This window comes from Podarcis filfolensis (assembly GCF_964270895.1).
Source record: "Podarcis filfolensis genome assembly, chromosome: 3".
Lineage (NCBI taxonomy): Eukaryota > Metazoa > Chordata > Lepidosauria > Squamata > Lacertidae > Podarcis > Podarcis filfolensis.
In genome coordinates this window covers 86,573,243-86,595,481 of record NC_139606.1, presented here as the reverse complement: position 1 = coordinate 86,595,481, position 22,239 = coordinate 86,573,243, and the positions used below count along the sequence as shown (strand labels likewise).

Here is a 22,239-nt window from a genome sequence, read left to right as displayed (position 1 = left end):
GCACATGAGGCATGACAAGATCTCTGTGTGATGTCTTCCAGCAGTGAAGCTTTTATCACATGTGAAATAGCAAACTGTTTTATATTACAATAATGAACAATGAATCATTACAGTAATCTGCAATGATGATTTGAGTTCCCTCCACTCACTAGCCTGCTTAAATAAATGGGTCAAGAATTCCCTGTGGACCAGCAGGCTCATTCAGCAGTTGCACTTGGTGCACAGGGCAATTCTGAAGCAGTCACAACACCTAGCCATTAGCCGCTAAATCCCATTGGCACTTTATGACTCAGGAAAATCCACTGGCTAAACTCCAAATTAGATTGCTCTTCCCCGACTACGCAAAAATCCCTTGGCAATTTTAGTCTGAGAGGCTTATTGTTAGTTAACTGTTATGTAATGCTGAACAGCCTCCGTACAACAGTATTAAGGGAATCGTATCCATGGTACTCTAATCAATAAACACCACATTAGAAAAGAAGATCACAGGCCCCAGTAATTTAATTTTCAGTGATAAATTAAATACAGCTGGTCATGGAAACCCCCTTGTAGTGCCATTCATAATAGCATGATTGCTTCTATCCTGCTACTGATAAATTCACCTTCTCACCCTTCATTATGCAATTAGATCCTGTGCTTCAAAACCCAAAAACATGAAATGAGTGGGGAATGTACATGCAAAAGAACATCGGTGCTATCTGTGTAGACCAGGGAGGGGAACCTTTTTCAACCCAAGGGCTGGGTCCTTCTGGCGGCCACATGCAGGCGATGGGCAGAGCGCGAAGCAAAAGTGGGTGGAGGAACAGCTGCAATTTCTAACTTGCACAGTAGATCACATTCCAACCATATACAAAGCCAGAAGTTTCTGCACATTCAAATGCTAATTTCACTATCCAGGTAAGCAAGAGTAACCATCCTAGCTGAAGAGCACATTCCAGTCAGGCAAAGAAAGGCATTCAAAGTGTGTACAAAGCAGGGGTGGCTAGAGACCTAAAGGGCCACATTGGCTCCCAGACCTGGGTTTCCCCAACCCTAGTGTAGACAAAAGTGTATATTTCATTCGCAATAAGTGCTAAACATCAGTCTCTCTCTCTCTCTCTCTCTCTCTCTCTCTCTGGAAAACTGCTTCATAGATCCATTCTTATTTCTCAGATTCTTACCATATTAAGGCTTTGGGAATTAAGCTACCATACTTTTCCATGTATAAAACTAGGTTTTTTGTTTTAGTTTTTACAGAAATTGATGTTTAAAATTGTAGGTCATCTTATACATGGGCAGTGCCTAGGGGGAACGTGGGATTGATTGATGCCGTGAGCCGGAGATGGTCTGCAGCGTGTTATTGGTGTCTGCAGCAAGGGGTGGTGCTGATTGGTTGTTGCTGCGACAATTGGGCGGGCAATAGGCTGCTTTTGCCGGCAATGGGACAGACATTAGGAGGCTGTTGCGAAGTGCACGAGTGTTAGCGTTGGCCAGGCGGGTGAGTGAAAAAGCTCAACAACTCCGGGCAATTTCCCCCCATTTTCTTAATTTTTAGTCCCCCAAAATAGGGGACATCTTATGCATGGAAAAGTGCACTACTTTCATGCACAGCCTGCTACTGCTGTGCTCCCCCCTTGTGTTTTCTCACAGGTGTCAGATCCCTTTCTGTTGCTCCCACTTGTGAGGAAAGGACATCTCTTCACAATCAATGTTCAGACAAGGGTAACCAAAAGGGAATCAAGTGGGTCAATCGACTCCCCTATGAAGAAAGGTTGTAGCAATTGGGACTTCTTAGTTTAGAGAAAACAAGGAGAAGGGGACGACAGAGGATGAGAAGGTTGGACAGTGTTCTTGAAGCTACCAGCATGAATTTGACCAAACTGCGGGAGGCAGTGGAAGACAGGAGTGCCTGGTGTGCTCTGGTCCATGGGGTCACGCAGAGTCGGACATGACTAAGTGACTAAACAACAACAACAACAACAGTTTAGAGAATCGGTGGTGACATGACAGGAGTTCCAATGAAGCTGCGTGCTAGAACATTCAGGATAGTGCATAGAATAAAAACTATAGAACTCCCTTCCACAGAAGGCAGCGCTGGCCAACTTAGATGGCTTTAAAAGATGAGTGAACAAATTCATGGGAAAGAAGGCTATCGATGGCTACTAGGCATGATGGCTATTTTCTACCTCCACTGCCGAAGGCATTATGCCTCTGAATACCAGCTGATGGAAATCACAGGAGGGGAGAGGGCTCTTGTGATCAGATCCTGCTTGCGGGTTTCCCACAGGCATCTGGTTGGCCACTGTGGTTAGATGACGCTGGGCTTAGATGGGCCATTGGCCTGATCCATCATCATCAGCTTTATTGCACTAGCCAAAGGTCATGGCATCATTCGCAAAGGGAACAAAAAGAAAAGCAATAATAACCATAAAAACCATAAAAACATCAGGTACTGCAGATACAGTAAACCACAATCACGTCTCCTAGAAATTATTTGTTGCATACGATAGAATAGCAGGGGGTTCTCAAGTAAAATGTGCCAGCTTCAATGTCTGAATCACCTTTGCAATTGACCGCTACCTTATCTAGTTCTTTTCTCCTGATCTTCTTAGCTGCCAACGCATATAGTGCTACTTTATAAGTTACGAAGTCAACAGTATCACTCAGCAGCCATTTCACCCTTTCCACCCTGTTCAAGTGCGTTCCATTTGTAAGCAGGGGTTTTATAAATCGGTCTCTTGGTTCCATATATAGCGGGCATTCCTGATCCGACAGGGCTCTTCTTATATTCTTATAATAGTTTAAAGGTATTATAAAAGTACATCATTTTGTAAGCATTATCTTGACAATGCCTCTCTCTAAGAACACAATTTCATTCCACTTGTTTTATGCACTGACAGACACTCCTACGGCCAAACATTTTACTGAAGTATTTCCTAATGCGAGTTTGGGGACAGGGAGGTGGAACCGCATATATATACACACAACAAGAGGCAAACGGAAAGAAAGAACTGAGTGTGCATTCACATACCACCCCCTTCTTCAGCCTAAGTTAAGCTGACCTGCCTGGAGTACAATTTAGCACACTAAACACTATTAATAGCCATTCCACAGCATTCAGCTCCTGCTGCGTTCTCAGAGGCTTCAGCTAATCTTATTCTATACAGAAGCAATGTGATTCAAAATAGGAAAGGAAAAAGTCACACTGAGCCTTTATGGTGTTCCTTAAAAAAACAAAACAACGGTGCAAAGGTTCGATTCTATTATACCATTGGGGAAGCGACACAGCTCAGTGACAGAGTACCTGCCTTGCATGCAGAAGGTCCCAGGTTCAATCCCCAGGTAGGGCTGTAAATACCCCCCCACCTGAAACCCTGAAGAGCTGCTGCCAGTCAGTGTAGACAATACTGAGCTGGATGGACCAGTGGTTGGACTTGATACAAAGCAACTTCCTATGTTTTCAACATTGCATTTGAGGGGCAGGCTGTGTTGTTTACTCAGTGGGGAAGGGAAAGCTCTCTGCATGTCATTAAACACACCTCATTACTACTGCATATATTCTAGCAAAAGAGCTACAGGAGTGTGAGATAAATCCCCCACATGTGAAAGCCACTAGATGGGATACGAGGAAGACAGGAGGAGATAGACAAGTTTTTAAAACACCCATCTACAATCTAAACTGAAAGACAAGGGAGCTGCTCTGTTTTTCTTCTGCAGTACTGAATTCCCGATCAGTTTGGCTGATCTCCGTCTTCATAGGACTATCTATGCACAACAACGTCCTGGACAGCATCTTTCCCTGCCTGTCCTGCCTCCCCAAGCCTATTACTGCTAGAGGTTTCTGGCCAACAGCCTAAGTGGAAGAAGGTCCAGAGATATGAAAGGTTTACGCCTTCAGTCTTTTCAAACCAAGGACCCATTTTTGGCTCACACATATGACTGGGGACTCACATCATAATTCCCCCCCCAAAAAAACACCACATTTATATGGAAGGTAAACGGCCTTTCCGTGCGCTCTGGTTTCTGTCACGGTGTTCCGTTGCACCAGAAGCAGTTTAGTCATGCTGGCCACATGACCCGAAAAGCTGTCTGTGGACAAACGCCGGCTCCCTCGGCCTGAAAGCGAGATGAGCGCCGCAACCCCATAATCGCCTTTGACTCGACTTAATACTGCGATCCAAGATACAGTGAGAGCAAGATACCACGAACTCTGCAAACGGAGAGGCATTCCGTGTTACATTCAATAGGCAGAAACTGGAAGGTCAATGAAGCTTGCCTTTCTTTGGATGAAGGCTTTGAGGAGTGATCCAAGTTATTTTTCAAGACTTGACTCAGGGTAAATATGCAGGCATCTCTTCTTTAAACCCTTTTAACTTCATTTGCTGCTTCAACCTGCAATCCTAATCATGTCTACTGATAGGTATAGCAAGCAGGGATGAAGTTTTGACTGAGAACTAGACATGGGGAGGGGAGGTATAATAGTTCTGTAATGGTTAAGTGCCATTTAATTTAATACATGGTTAACAGAAAATACTTCCCAGGGACATCCCCACAAAGGATTCAAGTTTGTTGTCTTTCTTATGTAAATCAAGGAAATGCATTAGCATAGAGAATGGAAGTGGCAGAGGAAATCTGAAGAGAGTGAAGCAATACTGGTGTTCTAAGGTTTAGTGTCTTTAACGTCATTTTCGTTTTACTGTTTAGGCATTTCCATGGCACTCACATCACGGGGCAGGGGGGGATGCCCCCTTGAATAGCACAAAGATTATGGGAGCAACTCAGCAAGGAATTGGGTGAGCAGACAAGTCAGAATGCAGACTGGCTTCATTTTTATGCTGCTTTCACAAACCTGGCTTGGGCAGGGTCACAGAGCAGTCACAAACCCACAAATTCTGTAGTTATCAACTGCAACCTTCCAGAATTTACAACTTAAGTGCCACATGCAGGGTGGCGCTGTGGTTTAAACCACTGAGTCTCTTGGGCTTGCCGATCGGAAGGCCAACAGTTCGAATCCGCGTGACGGGGCGAGCTCCCCTTGCTCTGTTCCAGCTACTGCCAACCAAGCAGTTCAACGTGAGTAGATAAATAGGTGAGTAGATAAGTAGCTGTGGTGGGAAGGTAAACGGCATTTCCGTGCGCTCCAGCACTCGTCACAGTCCTCCAAACATCAGTAGCGATTTAGTCATGTTGGCCACATGACCTGGAAACCTGTCTATGGGCAAACGCCAGCTCCCTCAGCCTGAATAGCGAGATGAGAGCCGCACCCCATAATCACCTTAGACTGGATTTAACCATTCAAGGGTCCTTTGCCTTTACTTTTTACCTTACTATGAAACTAATGAAGCTTAAGCTTCAGGGCCCCTAATCCCAGAGGGGCTCCAGAAGTGATTTTAGTCCACATTCTTTTTTTAAAAAAAGGGTCTAGTAGTCCCAATTTGATTCATTTTGTTGTTGTATATATTTCAACAATCCCACAGTTTGAGAGTCAGTAGCACAGATGTTGTAAAGGTTGTAAACAACCCCACTGAAGAATATAACAGTGGTTACTCACACTTTGTTTCTGGTTCAAGCTTCACGGCCTAGGTCCACCACTAGGCAACAGGAACCAGCAATAGCAATTGAATATCCATAATGCATACTCTTTCTATAAGCTAAGGTGTAGCAACAGCAGTGGGGTGGAGTCACAGAGGAACTCTCCCAGCCCTGGCATTGCTGCCGCTCACCTTGATTGGGCCACAGCAGGGTTGTGGCAAGGTCAGAGATGTGCAAACAGTGAAAAGGAAGACCAGAAGTTGTGAACAGAAGAGAGCTATAAGCCCAGTGTACAAAATTCTTAATCTCTATTAATTATAACGCTTAAAACTGCTACTCTCCTGACACCTCCACTCCAAGTACCCTCCTCCATGGTGGCCTCCTCTTGCATTTCCAGGTTGGCTACTGGCTGATGCTGTGAGCCCTTTAACAGCTCAAATCTGCGCAATTTGTAGGCAACTTTTACACTTCCGTCCCCGGTAATAATGAACTCAGTTTATAAAACTGTGAATGTCAAAAGGCACAGGGTTGCCACAAACATATATCAGGAGAGAAAACACCAAGACCCAATCCAGGTATAGCATCTTAAGGCACCTTTAACGTTTGAGGAAAGGGGCTGGGGATTTGGAGAGCAATTCTCCCTGTTTTGTGGCTAATGTAAAAATAAAATAAAAAAGTTCTTCCAGATCCTCCTCTGTTTCCTGTTCAGTCAATAAATCTGCACAAAGAAAAACATATGCTCTTACAATAGCCCCTTTGCCAGCAGGCACACAACCAGCTTGGCACATGTTGCGTAGACCACCAACTACAGCAGCACTTCATTATGAGCTGTGTGCAGGGTGCCAGATGGGAAGAGAAAAACAGGGAGCCAGCCAAGGTAGACTGAAGTGGTGGCGTTGGGCCAACTTCACCACTGATGGGGTGCAGACCTGCCATACCAGCATCCTCTGAAATACAGGGAGGCCTTCATGCTTTGCTCCACAGAGTTAGGGCAGAGGTGGGTGGGAGGAGCAGGGAAAAGAGATAAACAATAACTCAAAAAAGTCATTTCCATCTGAGAGTTTGTCCAGAAATAGAGGCTATGCCTGGTTTCCGAGATACAGCATGAAATTACAGAGCATTCAGAGATTCTCAAAGTTCTCAGTGATTACATTTTTTATCAATATCCTTTGACAAAGACTTAAACTTGTGGAGAACAGGACACACACACAGCTCGTGGCAAAAGTTAGAAGGTCAGATTCAGGCAAGGTGCTCAGAACATAAACCCCAGAACTCAATATGCACTAGACAAAAAGTATCTTGCTAGGCATAAATGGAGATGTCAGAAACGAGGCAAAGATGTTTGACAGTGCTGGGGAGCAGGAGATATTTTAGCCAAGGCTTCCCCAATCCAATGCATTTCAGGTGTTGCTTGACTAGTTGCCATGCTCCCTGACCCCTGGCCATACCGGCTGGAGTTGATGGGAGTTAGGAGCCCACTATGTCTGGCAGGCATGTGAGGAAAACACTATAGTTCATCTGTCATTACGGCACTTCAAGCAAAATGTCCGCAGGAAGAGAGTTGAAACTTAGAATAGCAGGAGAAATGAGTAAACCAAAGAACAAGATGACAAAGAACAAGAGAGACCAAGACAGAGGTCAATAATCAGCTAAGCACACCTCTGGTTACTTAATTTCCAACATGCCAGCACACACAAGATTTTCTACCTCTGAAATGTCAGTAAGAAGTAGACGTGTGATGAAAATACAGGGTATCTTTCTCTAATCTAACAGGTTTGTCATAGGCCCCTTGGGTCCATCAGGATCTGGCATGGCTCGGCAACCCAGACAGAAGAGGAGGAGGAAGGAGAAGATGAGCTTAAAGGCTGGTACCCAGGATTGGTGGCTCTCCCCTTGTAACTCAAGATGTTGGAGAGGGGGAAGCAGAACTCCCGGCCCACCCCAGTGCCCCTCCTGTGGAGTGCAGGGCCTCACTGGGGAGGGAGGACTTCAACCAGCCAGTGGGAGGGGCTGAGCAGGAGAAGATAGTGGTGATGGAGGTGGAGTCAAAGGGGCAGGACACAGTGTTGGCACCAAGAACCAGGTGCCAACTTTGTAGGTGGGATCAGATACACCAGCTCTGATAGAACACACATTTGCATATACGGCTGTCTCATAAGGCACATCAGTTTTGCGATCGATTGAGCTCACCCTGCATCGTCTTTAAAAGCTTGGCGGGAGGGTGCTAACAAGTGTTGTGACATCTTTGTTGCTCCTGTTCAGTTCTGCATCTCTTGCCTTGGAATCATGACTTTCAGATCCTGTGCTTGCTGCTATCTCTGTACCATTTATAGCCAGAATAAAAATGTCTTCCTTACTCCCAAGTAAGAGCCAGTGCCGTCGTGTTTTGGGATGGGAGCATGACAAGGCTAAAGAAATGAGCAGTTGTACAGAAGGTCAGAGTGTACGTCTTGTGATGAAAAAGACGCCCATCTGAAGATAGTAAGTTCTCCCGTGGGAGGTCAGCCTGGTGCTTTAATTAAATAGAGGAAGGGCATCGTTGTTGCTGTATGAGAATATAATAAAGAAAGGCTAGGTTTTTTCCAGGTCCCAGAAAAAGAACAACTCTCTCAATGTTCCCCTCTTCCTTCGCATGCAGTGGAGCTTTCAAAGCCCGTGCCAGAAATTTGGAGAGAATTAAAATGATAAAATCAACAGAGAGAGAAAGAAATATATTCAATTGGCCCACAGCAGATTTTTTCCAGGAACACAGGTAAAACATCCAAGGGTAATGAATATTTACTGGGCTGATCAGAAGAACATCTGCCTGTCCTTGTACAGTTAAGATTGGATTTTGCTGCCGTCATATATATATTTTTAAGAAAGGATGGCCACTGACTCACATTTTAAAGCTTAACACAATGATACGCTCATGGCTTTTATAAATATAAATGCAGTCAAATGCAGCAGCATTTTATTGTACTTTTTACAAAGCAGATGGCAAATATCAAAGGCCAAACTGTAGCCTTTGGGCATACTTCAAGGGGCCCAGAGAAATATTTGGCTTGCTAGAGATTCTCCGTCTGCATCTGAAAAGGCTCCTCTATATATAATGATTTAGTAATGTGCACTCGCACAATAGTATACAACACACAGCTTTTTCAAATATTTCCAGGTCGTTGATTTACACTGGCCCCCTTACAGACCAAACCTTTCTAATTCAATTAAAACCTCAGCCCGGCCAATCAATACAAATGCAGCCTGCCTTTCTTTAATGCATACAGAGCAGAGGCCACAGCTACAGGCAAAGCGAGGCCCAGGAGGCAAATTCTGCAACCTACAAGCCTAGTTTCCATTCCAAACTAACACTGCCATAAACACTCATAGCTCCCTGCCCCCCAGCTTGGACACAGTCCAGATTTCAATACAATCCAAGGAGTGCTTCACACATGGCTTTTTCCCCCCCAATAGAAAGATAATATCAGCATAGAAAAAAAATCCAGAAGCACAGCATCCCTTGAGAACTGAGGCCAAAGTATTGTATTTTTCCACAAATGTGTGGGTCCGAAAGTGTGGACCCTTCTAGGCACGGGCTTCATTTCCAAATGAGATGCTGAGATATCGGTAACTGGTTGCTGGCAACAAGGTTTTGTTTATTACTTAGCAGTAAATCCGGATAAAAGAGTGGGGTGGGTGAGAATACTGGCTGGCATTTCAATGCCAGCGATGTCCTGTGGATACTGCAAAAGGCTTGCATGCCATAAGGAGTTGTCAATCCCACATTAAACACCCTTCTTGGAGCACCTTAACCCTATACAGTGGGGTGTGTGGATCTGAGGCTGTGTACACACCATACATTTAAAGTGTGCCCCGGCTCCCCATACAAGAGTCATGGGAAATGAAGTTTCTAAAGGGCACTGGGAGGTGTAAACTATGGCTCCCAGTCAGAAACCAATATGTTTAAAATGCATGGTATGTTCACAGCCTGACAGAATGGCCAATTGTCACATTCGTACCACATCTGATAGTAAACTAGGGTTGGATCAATCTGTCTACTCCCCATCGGGTAACATCTGATATTTTTACCCACAGTTCTGTTCCATTTTCACATTAAAAAAAAAAAACAACTCTCAAAATCTGCATTTGAATGTGTATTTACATAGGTATGTATTCCCTTTCAAATTATTATTTAAATTTGTATCTTGGTCACTTAAAATATTAGGAACAGTGTAATAAGGTTTAGAGAAGCACATAATATGGTGGATACCGTACTTTTCCGTATATTAGATGAGAGTTTTTCCTTTAAAAATTATGTTTAAAAATGGGGGGGTCGTCTTACACACGGTCATTGCATATTGGTGATGTGGGATTGGTTGCTTCCGCTAGCCTTGTGAGTGTTATTGGTGGCTGCAACAAGGGCTGGTATTGATTTGCTGTCGCTGCAGAAATTGGACAGGTGATTGGCAGCTTCTGCCGGCAAGGGAACAGCTTTTGCGGTGTGCCAGTCCACCCCCCCATTTTCAACAACTCTGGGCAATCTCCCCCCATTTTCTTAAGTTGGAGCCCCCCAAAATAGGGTGTGTCTTATACATGGGGGCATGTTATACACGGAAAAATACAGTACGTGCTGGTGGATTAGCCTGAGATATGTGGGCCAGGGTAGTATTTGCCTACGCTTTACTCAGAATACACCAACCCAAACAAAGGCACATGACTAGGGGCTCATCCCCACTTCTACTTGTCCTGCTGCTTTTCTCCAGGATGATCATTCAGGATCACGCGATTGACCAGAATCGACCAGGAACGCCCCGTGATCAACCAGTAGTTCGCGATCGACCTGTTGGACCGCCCTGATTTATAGGGTGGGTTTTTAAATTGGTTATTGGGTTTTTCAGAATTGTAAACCGTGCATTGTCAAAAATCATTGCAAAAACACAACTGGCAGCTGGTGCAGGTGACACTTACCACAAGCTCAGAGAACCTTGCATTGAGCTCCTCTGCTGGTGGGATTGGCACAGAGAACTCCAAGAATTGCAGGGGGTTGTTGTCCTTGAGGTTGATCTCAGGCAAGTCGCTACCCCCAAAGCAGCAAAGGAACCCCAAGGCATGACGATTCCTTTTTCGGGGAGCCATGGTCATCGTGATGTGAGGTGCTATCTAACAATCATGATCTGCAGAGAAAGCAAGAAAAGAAATATAACCAAGAACCCCAAACCTTCTTAGCTTCTTCTGTGATAATTAATAAGCAAGCTTTTGAAAAGAAATGGGGATGATGTCGAGGAAGACTGAATGCCAAATGGCTGAGTTTCTTTATTGCATTCCCCCCCCCCACACTACTTTGTGTAAATATATTTGGAAGTATAAATACCTCAAAACTCTATTCTTCAATAAAAATGAAAATACAGAGAGAAATATATATTATATAAAGACAATTACAAAATAGTAAATGTAGAGATAAGGGGCAAAATGTTATTGACAAGAGTCCTTCACATAGCTATTAGCTTTTTCCCCACTAACTTTTATCCTAGGAGAAATTTCCCCTTCTTTACATACAAAAACTGAGCAAAAATCAAGAATAAGGTGCTAAATGCTTATGCACACACCTCCAAATTAAATATTTTCCACAGCCTGAAAGTTTCTCACATTGATCTGGGAGTATGATACATTAAATATGTCAGAATGAATTATATGGATGAGTGTTTTCTTCAATTTTTCCATTCCAGAAATTAATTAAAAGGGGCCATCTTTCAATAAATCGATCTCCTAGTTAATGAGCATAATCTCTTCTTCAATAAATTGTTTTAGTAAAACAAGCGAACCAAAAAACAAAAAAGCAGATTCCCATACTTTACCTGTAAGAATGGCAGGACACTATAAAGCTCATCGAATGTCTGGGCAATTTTGTTGGTTTTAAAGACATTTTCCAATCATAAGGGGTTTTAAACTAAATCCCAGCTGGAGGAAATGGAAACACTACATACACCAAAGGCCCACCACATATAGGTAAGTCTTAAATACAAGAACTTGGGTCCTACAGGAGAGCCTAGCAAACTTCAAACTAAAACAGCAGAGAGACACTGGACCAGAATATCAAAGGATTTCAATGTCTCATTCACTAGGAGCCAGAGACCATTTTCAACCCATGGTCAAATTTCTGGCGTGGGGTGTCACATGCCTGTGATGGACGGGGCCAGAGGCAAAAGTGGAAGGAGCAATGGTTGTGATTTTTGTACACCAAAATTATTTAAATTCCACCCATGCAAAAGCCAGAGGTTTATAGACAGGCAACTCTCCATTTTCCATCTATGCAAGCAAGGAGCATTTGGACCAGGGTGCCAACTTAAATAAAATAAGGTGGCGGGCAGGTAATCGATCACAAAATGTGTCACATGCACACCATTTTTAAGACAATGCCTATCAACTTTGGGGAACACTCCCTCAAATATTTTACTTAGGGGGCCTAAGGGACCTCAGCCCCTAGGAGTTGGCTCCTATGATTTGGATGCATTCCAACCAGGCAAAAGCGCTTGAGGAAGGTGTAGAGCAGGGCCAATGAGGGAAAAGGGGAATGAAGGTAGCCTAGAGAGAGTTTCAAGGGACAAACTGAGAAGTCTGGATGGCTGTGTTTGGCCCCTAGGCCCAAGGTTCCCTACCACTCCTATACACCTATTGCTGTTGGGTGAAGGTTTCCTAATAGGGGGATATCATGGGCTTCTGGGAGTAGAGCAAAGTTCTAAAATCTTTTGGGTGAGGGTGTTTATTTTCCCCTTCTTTCCAAATAGTGGATAAGCACACCTGGCCCTTCCAGCTGCTGCTGCTGCTGCTGAAGTGTGTTTTGAAAGGCAGAAATAGCCATGGGTCTAGTGGGACAGTGCATAACACATTGCTGCCACTTGGAGCAGCATGGACCAGGTTTGGTTTTTTATTTTAAAAAAACAGACAGAAGGAGGAAATCAATCCTTAGCCATAGTGTGTTAGTCCTATGAAATGCTCCCCAACCAGTCACCTTCCCCAATCTTTCCAAGCATTTTCCCCTTCCCAGGCCCTTTACCCCAGAAGCCCCCAAAATATGGCCAGTCCAAAAGTTCCACCCAGTCCTAACAATAATGCATGGAGAATGTGGAATAAACCAGTTGAGCTTGAACTCCAACTACAGAAAAGTGTGTACGTGGTGGGGCAACTCCCTGGATCGCTATGTAACAAGCTGGAGGATAACAGCTCATTGGGAAATGATATTTTAAACTAATGATATTCCCTTTCTGTTGCATATGTTTTTGTCTAAAAACAGGTCCAGAAATTGAAGAGGGCAACCAAGGTAGTCTTGAAGAGAGAATCTGGTTAAAAACAAATGGAAATACATTGCTGAATCCCAACTCTAAACTGTGGCTAATCTCAGCACCCCCTCCTAGCTGATGCTGTCTTATACAGAGTCAGACTACTGGTCCATCTAGCTCAGGACTGTCTCCACTGATTGGCTGTGGCTTTTGATGTTTCTGGCAAGGGACATTTCCATTGCTACCTAGAGATGCTGGGGATTGAACTTGAGACCTTCTACATGCAAAGCAGATTCTCTACCACTGAACCACAGCCCTTCTCCATCTTCATTACATCGGAATGAGGCTTATGCATTTGACAGTTGTCCTTAATATTCCTGATCATGCTGGACATCTGTGACCACTCACTAGAGCCAATGGGTGGATTCCAACACTCGACTCAGACAAAGATTTCATATCATTATTATTATTATTATTATTATTATTATTATTATTATTATCACGGCACAATATGATCTTGCACTCAGCTATTGTATACTGACAATAGCTAACTTACATATTTGCTGCAAAAAAGCACAGCTAAGATAAAGATTATATAACACACTTATGCACATTCAGGATCAACTGCAGTGTAGTATTTTCCTTCTTGGAAATGTTTTTGAGGTGGTATATATATATATATGTGTGTGTGTGTGTGAGAGAGAGAGAGAGAGAGAGAGAATGAATAAGTATCGCAGCTGAAAAAAAGTAATTGTCCTGGATCTTTCAGAAGAGATCTTTAAGTGAAATATGGTAATCAACTGCATTTCATACTTATTAAAAGTGCTCCCAAGGTAGAAAAATTTAAGACGGAGCAGGCGATTAAAGTATTGTATTAATATTAAACCAGTAGAAGTAGAAAGTCACAGGCGTTTCATTTATTCATTTAAAAGCATGTAACTAATATATTAGCCAAGATACCTACTACATTAGACTTGGGCAATTCAATCTTCTGCAGGCTTACTCACACAAATGGCACACACTCTTTGGTGAGGATGCAATTTTATACACACCTCATGGAAGCCTCATGGAATTAAATGCTGTTAACTTCTGCATAAGCATTATCTAATATGACCCCGCACACTGCTTTTGAACTCTACTATGTGGACACAGCCCCTTTATCCAAAATGTTGCAGTCACCATCAATCACAGTGGTAAATGAGAATACTTTCCCTACCCTTCCATGCATTCCAGGGCTTGTGGCTGAAAATCTTGTGGCCTCCACACTTCTACAAAACTTGCAACACACCTCAGTTCATGCTATTCTGGGGGACATGCATCATACCGCACTTCCCACTTCATCACGCAGACTGGCCATGCTGTCATCACAGCCCACAACAGGTAATCCTGGGCCTCTAACTGCAACCTCAGAGACACAAGACACCAAGCAAGGTTCTCCTCAAGCTGCATTTGAGCAGATGGCCTCCAAGCAAAAGGAGTTTCTTCAGCACTGCTGAATGCACACAAAAATTTGAGAGGTCATTAAGCAAGCCAAAGGGACGGCCCTTGAAGGCTGGATGGAGACCTTCGTCACTTCAAACACATGGTTTCTGATTTACATTTTAGAGGAAGGTTTATGCATGAAAGAACCCGGGCATGAAGAATTTGGTTTGCTGTCAGAGACGAGGAGGGGCAAAGAGAAGGAAGTCCTTGGATCTCAGCATACAATGTCAACTGTGAGTTGTACATCCAAACAGGAAGTCTCCTGCCAGGAGTTTGAAAGGAAGGATCTGTGCAGTCCACACAAAGCTGCATATTTTTCCCTTTTAAGGGCCTTGTTGTTTGACAGCTTGGAGGCTTGTGTTATTTCCTCCACCACCAAAGAGCTCTATCCTTTTCACTTAATCTGCAGAATAAACCATTATTTTGAGAGTAAATAATTAAAAGTGCTCTTTCAAGCGTCTGGCTCCTCTGGGCGCGAGGGAGGAAAGGCAGGAGATGGCAGGTGAGCAGAGTCACTCACAGCAACAGCAACACAGCTGAGTTTTGTCAGGCAGGGTGCCGCTATTGGTTCACCCTAACCTGCCCCGGGACACACTGTCTTATTTATTTGCCTGAACAAGGCTGCCTTGTCCTCTTGCAGAGGCCAAGCACACGGGCTGAAAAATTAACTTCGCAGTGGTAGCAGCAAAACTAACATACCATGTCCTCATTTGTCTCAACTCCTCAGGACCCTTCACTACATAACTTAAGACTGAATGTGTTTTGTGCTTCCTTTACTCCTCCTCCATGATGATCTGCCAATCCATTTAGCAGATGGCAGGGAAGCAGCCCAAACTAAAGGAAGCCCAGCTTTCCTGGATACTAGCATCAAGGCAGGACTGGCGTTCAGAGCCTTAGCACTGGCTTCCAAGGCACATTCTTACAAATGTAGGAATTGCAGTGCAAAAAGTCAAAAGCCAGTTTAGTGTGGGATCAGGCGTCTCCAAGCCACCCACGCAGAAGTAAGCCATAATGCCTCTGTTATTATTATGCAATGCTGTATGTGTGCGGCTGGGAGAACAAGTAGCAAAAGAGAATATTGTTTCTTTCAGACCACAACCGGTAGCTAGCTTTGTGTCCTTCTAGGTTGCCAGTGGACCTTCTTGAAAAGAGAACCCAAAACTAGCTTCAGGGGGCTTTCCCCCACCAAACTGCATTCATTACTCTTTTACATTATTACGGTTATCGAAGACAAACACCCGCTAATTGTGTTCAAGCTGTCTGCTGAAGCCTTCCCCAGCTGGCCACCCTCCAGATGTTTTGGATCACAACTCCCACCAGCCCCAACCAGCATTGCCAATGACCAGGGAGGATGGGGAATGGTAGTTCAACAACATCTGGAGGGCATCAGGTTGGGGAAGGCTGCTCTACCGCAAAGTAAATAAGACTCTGCTCTACCCCGGTCACAGCAATTACACCCACCGATGACATATAACGTATCAAATATCTTTGCACTTGCTTCAAAGCTCCAATATACTTAGATGACTAATAGAAAGAAAGCAGGTTGAAACATTTTTAAAGCTGATACCCTCCTTTCTATTCTACTCTGGTGAATCAAATGTTCAAGCAGTACCATGGTCAGTACCCCAGGTGAGCAGCATACATTCTATCATATACTCATACGCATTGTAGGCAGCAAATAACAATGTACGGTTTCAGATTTGTTGAAGAGATTAACTGGTCCTCCCCTGAATTAGCAAGTTGTATAGTTTCTGGATCATATGTTCAGCACAACTTAAATGAAAGTACAGATTGGTTCTGTGCATTGGTTGATGTGATCAAACTGCTATCTGTCCAGCTTCCTGAGCTATGAAAAATGATACAAGGGTTCTGCTGATTGGTTGAGTTCCAAAGCTTCATTTGGGCCACAGGAGCATTGACTGACTCAAAACACCCCAAAGTGAAGCTATGTCTGCCTGGTTCCCTTTTGGCCACCTGGTAGTGGTGAGGTCAAGGCAGCTCCAGCCTGGATAACCTGCCTGTCCCAGGATCTCAATTCCATTCAATGCTCTATGGCTCAAGGTGGGTCAATGATCAGGCCTCGACTTAACAACTATAGACCAGTGGTGGCTGGTGGGGCAGAAGGCAGGAAGCTCAACAGTAAGCAGAGCCATAGCCAATGAGAGGCAGAGCCAACTCATTCTAGTTTTGTCTCCATCATCCTCCATGCTGAGCTCTACAAGGGCAACACTGAGACTAAAGAGGAGAAGGCTGAAAGCCAATGCCTTGGAATGGTTGTATTTATTATTATATTTATTTTTTACATTAGCATCCCACTCTTCCCCCCAAAGGAGCCCAGGGAGACAAACAACAAGTAGTAAATCAATAAATATTTCAAACGATTCCAAAACAGATGCAAAATGGGAAAGATTTCAACTTCAAAGGCTTGTTGAAAGAGGAAGGCCCTCGGTAGGTGCTGAAAAGACAACAGAGATGGCACCCATCTAATATTAAAAGAGTGGATGCCAAAGAGTAGGTGCCACAATACTAAAGGCCTGATTCATACAATGTGTGGATCGGACCTCCTGATAAGATGGTATCTCAAGTGAAAAGACGGACAGATGGGCTCCATACAGGGCTTCTTGGTAGATGCCATGCCTAAACATAGAAGAACATGGGCATGGGACCCAGTGGGAAACCCAATAAAGAGACATCAGGCATCTATCTAGCTTAGCTTCTGTGTTTTCGTGGCTGGCTGATGGGGGGGGGATTATAGAGCTCACACAAGTAGCAGAGTTACCCCAAAAGCAAGGTAATAAAAGCTTTACAGCATCCTTCTCTGTTACATAATCTATATTTAGAAGCACTAACATTTGCCAGCACCCAGCCCACCACCACACTTGGAGTCAGCACTCGCTATGAAGGGAAAACTGTAACCTCTTGACTGTTGTAAAGCGTAGGCACATAAGAGTGTCTGGAGGTTTTAAAAACACAGACCACTGGAGGAATCACAGGGTGGAGTGCATTACTGGAAATTTATAAACTGAGACAGATTGTGTAGGGCTGCAGAGCTTATAATACACAGTTCCAAAAAAAGATATAAAAGTTTGAGAAGTTGCGGGGGGTGGGGAATGAAAGCATCAACATGTGTATATACACACAGTGTGTGTTTTTTCTTAAAAGAAATGTTTAGAGGTACTCTCATTTTCCTACTCATATTGAAATACTGCCCCTCAATGAGGCCAAACTTAGATTCACGAACTGTTTAGGGGTATGTGTACCCCTGCGTCACCCCAGGAAAAAAGCACTGCACACATACACGCATGTATGCACCCACACACAAAACAGAGAAAGCAAGGTCTGAATATAGCTATGTGTCCTGAAGCTTTAAAATTAAAGAGAGAGAAAATAACTAAATGTACGTTCTGAAATGAGCTTCTTTTTGTGAGGAAGTGCAGCAGTGGCTGATATAGGTGCCTTTTCCCTCCCTTTGATGAAGTGGCTGATGGGGGTCATTACCTGCACCATTTTGTGAACCTGTTTTGTCAACCACTCTTTCAGATATGGCAGCCATTTTATGTTATGCCCCACATGGCAGCCATTTTAGGAATGGTACACCCACAGCGCTGGCTCGAAATTCCAAATGTGCTTACTGGCCCCCAAAGGATGGCAACTCTAGTCTTATGATTTCTGTGGGCTACTTGCACAAATTTCAGGACAGGAAAAAAATATTGGAACCAAAACGCTGCTGCATTTGGTTATGTGAAGTATTTTAAATTGCTTATATTACAATAATATAAAGCAAGCAATTTTTTAGGGGGGAGGGGGTAATAATTCCAGCAAATTAAAAGTCTGGCAGCATTCCCACCCCCACCAAACCCTACTGTTTATAGTTGTCTGTTAGGATAGGATAGTGAACTTGCATTCATAATAACCTAAAAAGAGCCCACTAGATCAGGCCAATGGCCCATCTAGTCCAGCATCCTGCTCTCACAATGGCCAACCAGAGACCTGTGGGAACTCTTCCCTCCTGTGGTTTCCAGCAACTGGTATGCAGAAGCAACGCTGCACTCAGTTGTGGTAGTAGCCATCATGGCTAGTAGCCTTCAACAGCCCTCCCCTCCATGAATCTGTCAAATTCTCTTTTAAAGCGAACTAAGCTGGTGGCCACCCCTCCATTCTGTAGTTTCACTCTGCACTGCATGAGCAAGTATTTCCTTTTATCTTCCAACATTCAACTTTATTGGATGCTCCCAATTTCTAGAATTATGAGAGACGGAGAAAAACAATTCTGTATTCACTTTCTCCATGCCAGGCATAATTTTAGAAACTTATTCAGAGACACGGGAGCAATATGGTCATAAAGCACCGAAGACTTTGTACTTCTTAGAGGTTGTGTACAAAGATAATCAATGGGAATTCCCTCTAGAGATGTCTGTTTATACGCAGTTCTTCTTTTGAGCTGTTCTTGGCTCTGTATTCTTGGTGTTTTCTACAAACAACACAGCAGTTCCCTGCCACTTGAACCAGCGTTTCCACCCTTCCTTAATCTGATATTTCCCACTCAGCCAGGGCTATGGGCTGGACCAGCTCAGGCGCGGAGGCCTGGATCTCTGCCGGAAGATCTAATTATAACAATGTCCTCTTCCTCTGACAGGGAGTACGTGTTCATTTCTAATCCACTTGGCCCAGCGACCAAACACAATTAGCTACATATCTGGAGATCTACTCCAAACGCTCATAAGAACAGGGCAACTCCACTCCCCTCACACTGTCTCTACATTCTCTGTTTCACTGGCTAGGGTAGGAAAGCTGAACCAGGGGGGAAAAACTCATTTCTCAGAATTCCCATTCCACATACTGATGCACAGGCTGTCAACACGGTACCCTACAAATGTTTTAAATGACAATGTCCATCATTCTTGACCATGTGCTGTTCGATAAATCAAAGAAAACTCCCCAATTCTTCCTTGAATGGACACTTTATCCCCAAGAAAGGGAGGCCCGACACAGGCATCAATGTACAACTCCACTTAATTTAGAGCGTACTGTGGGCTACGCCGATCAGGAGTCCACACTAAGTTCAACTTCAGTGCCAAGCTAGCGGGGCTGATGGGAGTTGTATTCCAACAACGTGGGAAGCTACCATGTTAGCTAGCCCTGAACTAGAGGTCCTGAACTAGAGGTTCCAACAATTCATAACATGTGAGCTACTATAAGAGATTTTCTGCAAATAATGCTCATCATAGTCCCTGCATGATAAACATACCATGTCCCTTCAGACATAGGGCAGAACCTCAGATGATGTGTGGCTCACCCCAGCTCTACTTCCTACTTTAGAGTGGATGTTTGAGGCAGGGAAGCCTTCACACATGGGCCTCTACATGCAGGGTTCCAGGACCAATAAAGGTCCATGCAAGTAGGCTTCCCTGTCTCAGATATCCACGTGGGGCTGGGGGGAGAAACACGTGCAGCAGGGTAGCGTATTTTGGTTGCTTTAGCGGCTGTCCAAATATATTTCCAAGATATCTTTTTTTCAAAAAATAAATAAAAGCAATGAGGTCAATGTCACGGCAGCTGTTTATATGTGTTCCTTTGCACGTACAAAGTGTCTCCCTTAATTGGAATGAGTAACATCATGGGAGGGGTGTCCCCAGATACCCCATCCTTTGCCCTTGGAAGCCTTATAAGCTGCTGCTGCTGTATGAGAGGAACATTGAGCAACATCATGAGAAGGTTGTTTCTAGGACTAAGGTGAAACTGTGTAGCTTCCTTACTATTTTTGCTATTGGATGCCGCATGTAATCTTGTTATATTTATAGCACTGAAATGTGTTTCTTATGTTATTGCATGGACAGGCGGAGTCCCCCCAACCCCAGGTGACTCCAGAGTGGAATAATGCCTCAAGACAACGTGCTATGGGATTAAAATTGGCCACAACTTTATTAAGTTTCGGATGTAGGGAGACCTTGGCTCAGGCATTGGGCGTTTATCCTTCCCAGTCCCCAGCTAGGGATCTGGGGGACATCAGGGTTATCCAGAATGTGTGGGGATTGGGCTGGCTCTGGAGAACATATGTTCAAGCAGAGAGCCTGCCCCCCATTTTGTCGCCGTTGCAAGAGAGAGCAATGACCACCTCTCAGCGAATGGCAAATGCTTCCCCTCAAGACCCCTTTAATGGGGAACCCTGGGATCACCACCACAAGGGGGGGGTCACCGCTTCACCCCCTCCCCCCCATTTAGGAAAGATTCCGCCCAAGGCCTGAAACCGCCAAAGTTGTGACATTTTGCTATGGGGAAGGCAAAACCTGCCAATGCAGGAAAATTCCTTTCTGGCCCTTCAACAGCGACCATGATATAGCAGTGCCCGCGTACCTGTGGAGAAGAGGTTAACCTGCAAAAGAAGGCTTAACTGAGGGAGGACAGGGTGGGAGAAGCTCTGGAGCCAACTGACACTTTGCAGGTAAGATTCACCCATTTTTGTGTGGGCAGGGCGGTCCCTCCCCTTACCTGGCCAATCCCCTGGCAATGCCTCCCCATGCGGGATTGGGCGATTGACTGAGGTAGGCGGAGACCTCCAGGTATCCAGCCTGGGGAGGGTGAAGCCAGCCCATACTACCAGAAACCACATGGGATCAGAGGGGCTGCACACAACCATGCAAAAGGCTCCCCCCATTTGATGTGGGGAGCAGTCATTATATTTTTGTTTTGCTGTGTTTATATGGAATTGTTTTTATATTGTTTGCTTGAAATGCATCCCTGTTTCTTTGTTGCAAGTCACTTTGAGCAGTGTGTGTGTGTGTGTGTGTGTGTGTGTTGTGTATGGGAAAGTAGCTTGCCGATAAAATGAAGGGATGAAGGGATGAATGGCACAGCTTTTGACAAATGAACATGAACGAACAATCAGGGAATATCTTATATAAAGGAGATAGTGTCCCTGGAACAAGGCTAGCTGCAACCGTATCAGTCCCATGGTGAATATCACAGCTCAAGTCTTGGGAACATAGGAAGTTGCCTCATATGAGGTCAGACTATTTGTTCATCTATCAAAGCGTTGTCTATTCCAGTGGTGGCTGGTGCTCACTGGAGTGGTGCAGCATAAGTGAGAGGGGCCAACAGTAAGGAGAACCAGAGTCAAGGAGAGTCCAGTTTTTCCCCCACCCACCTTCCTGTTGAGTTCTGCAAAGACAACACTAAGACAAAGGAGGAATAAGCTGTTGCCCAGTATCAGCTGCTAGACTGGAAGTAGGGCAGGTAGGGACTGGTCGAAGGCAGAATGACATTGGTGCTCCCCTTACCCTAATGGACCAGGCTCCACAGGCTCCAACTAGGGTTTCATTCAGAAACCTCTACTACCTTTTTTCCTTTAACTGGATATGATGAGCATCAAACACTGAACCTTTGGGGTTTTTTTCAGAATATTTGCTGTGTAGTTCCATACAACACATAGGCTTGAAGCCAAGTTTTTTGGTGCTGAAAATTGGGATTCAGACTTCCACTTAATAAGTAGGTGATTTTAGGCATCTCTCTCTCAGTGTGTCTCAGCTTACAAGTTGGGAGCATGGCATAATAACATGAATAGTACAGTTTAAACTCACAAGCTCCCTTTTGGGATCATTCTGTGATACACCCTGTATGCCCTTCAGATTGATTTTATTTGCCAGTTAACTTAATGACAGATCATTGCTTTTTAAATATGCACTTTACTCCTTGTTTTTATGTTGCAAAGCTGCTCCAAGAGGATATGAATAAAAACAAAATGGAAAGGCTGAGTGAACAGTCAGAATAATGTGTTTCCCACATTTCATAAATGGATAATGCATCATATGCTTGAAGGCCACAGGTCTCAGTAGCAAGGAGCAGAAAATGAGTTACAGGTATAACACTCTAGGAAGCTACCTGTTTTCAGCTGGAAAGCAGAGTCAGAGGTTGCAAAGACTTAACAGGCAACTAAGGCAGACACTAGAAGAAATCAGCAGCATAAGCAGTCAGAAAAGGGGTCAGAAAAGGGCTA

At 44.2% G+C, this 22,239-nt stretch overlaps 1 protein-coding gene across 8 annotated transcripts in view; it reads right to left on the bottom strand.

Annotated features, from left to right (window-relative positions):
• Window positions 1–22,239, bottom strand: part of DAAM2 (dishevelled associated activator of morphogenesis 2) — a 219,525-nt gene that overhangs the window by 118,509 nt on the left and 78,777 nt on the right. For all 8 annotated transcript variants that reach the window (XM_083604470.1, XM_083604467.1, XM_083604465.1 and 5 more), the window contains one exon: window positions 10,456–10,661. In XM_083604470.1, coding sequence (XP_083460596.1) covers window positions 10,456–10,629 — 174 coding nt within the window. In that variant the 5' untranslated portion in view covers window positions 10,630–10,661. The remainder of the gene's footprint in view (window positions 1–10,455; window positions 10,662–22,239) is intronic.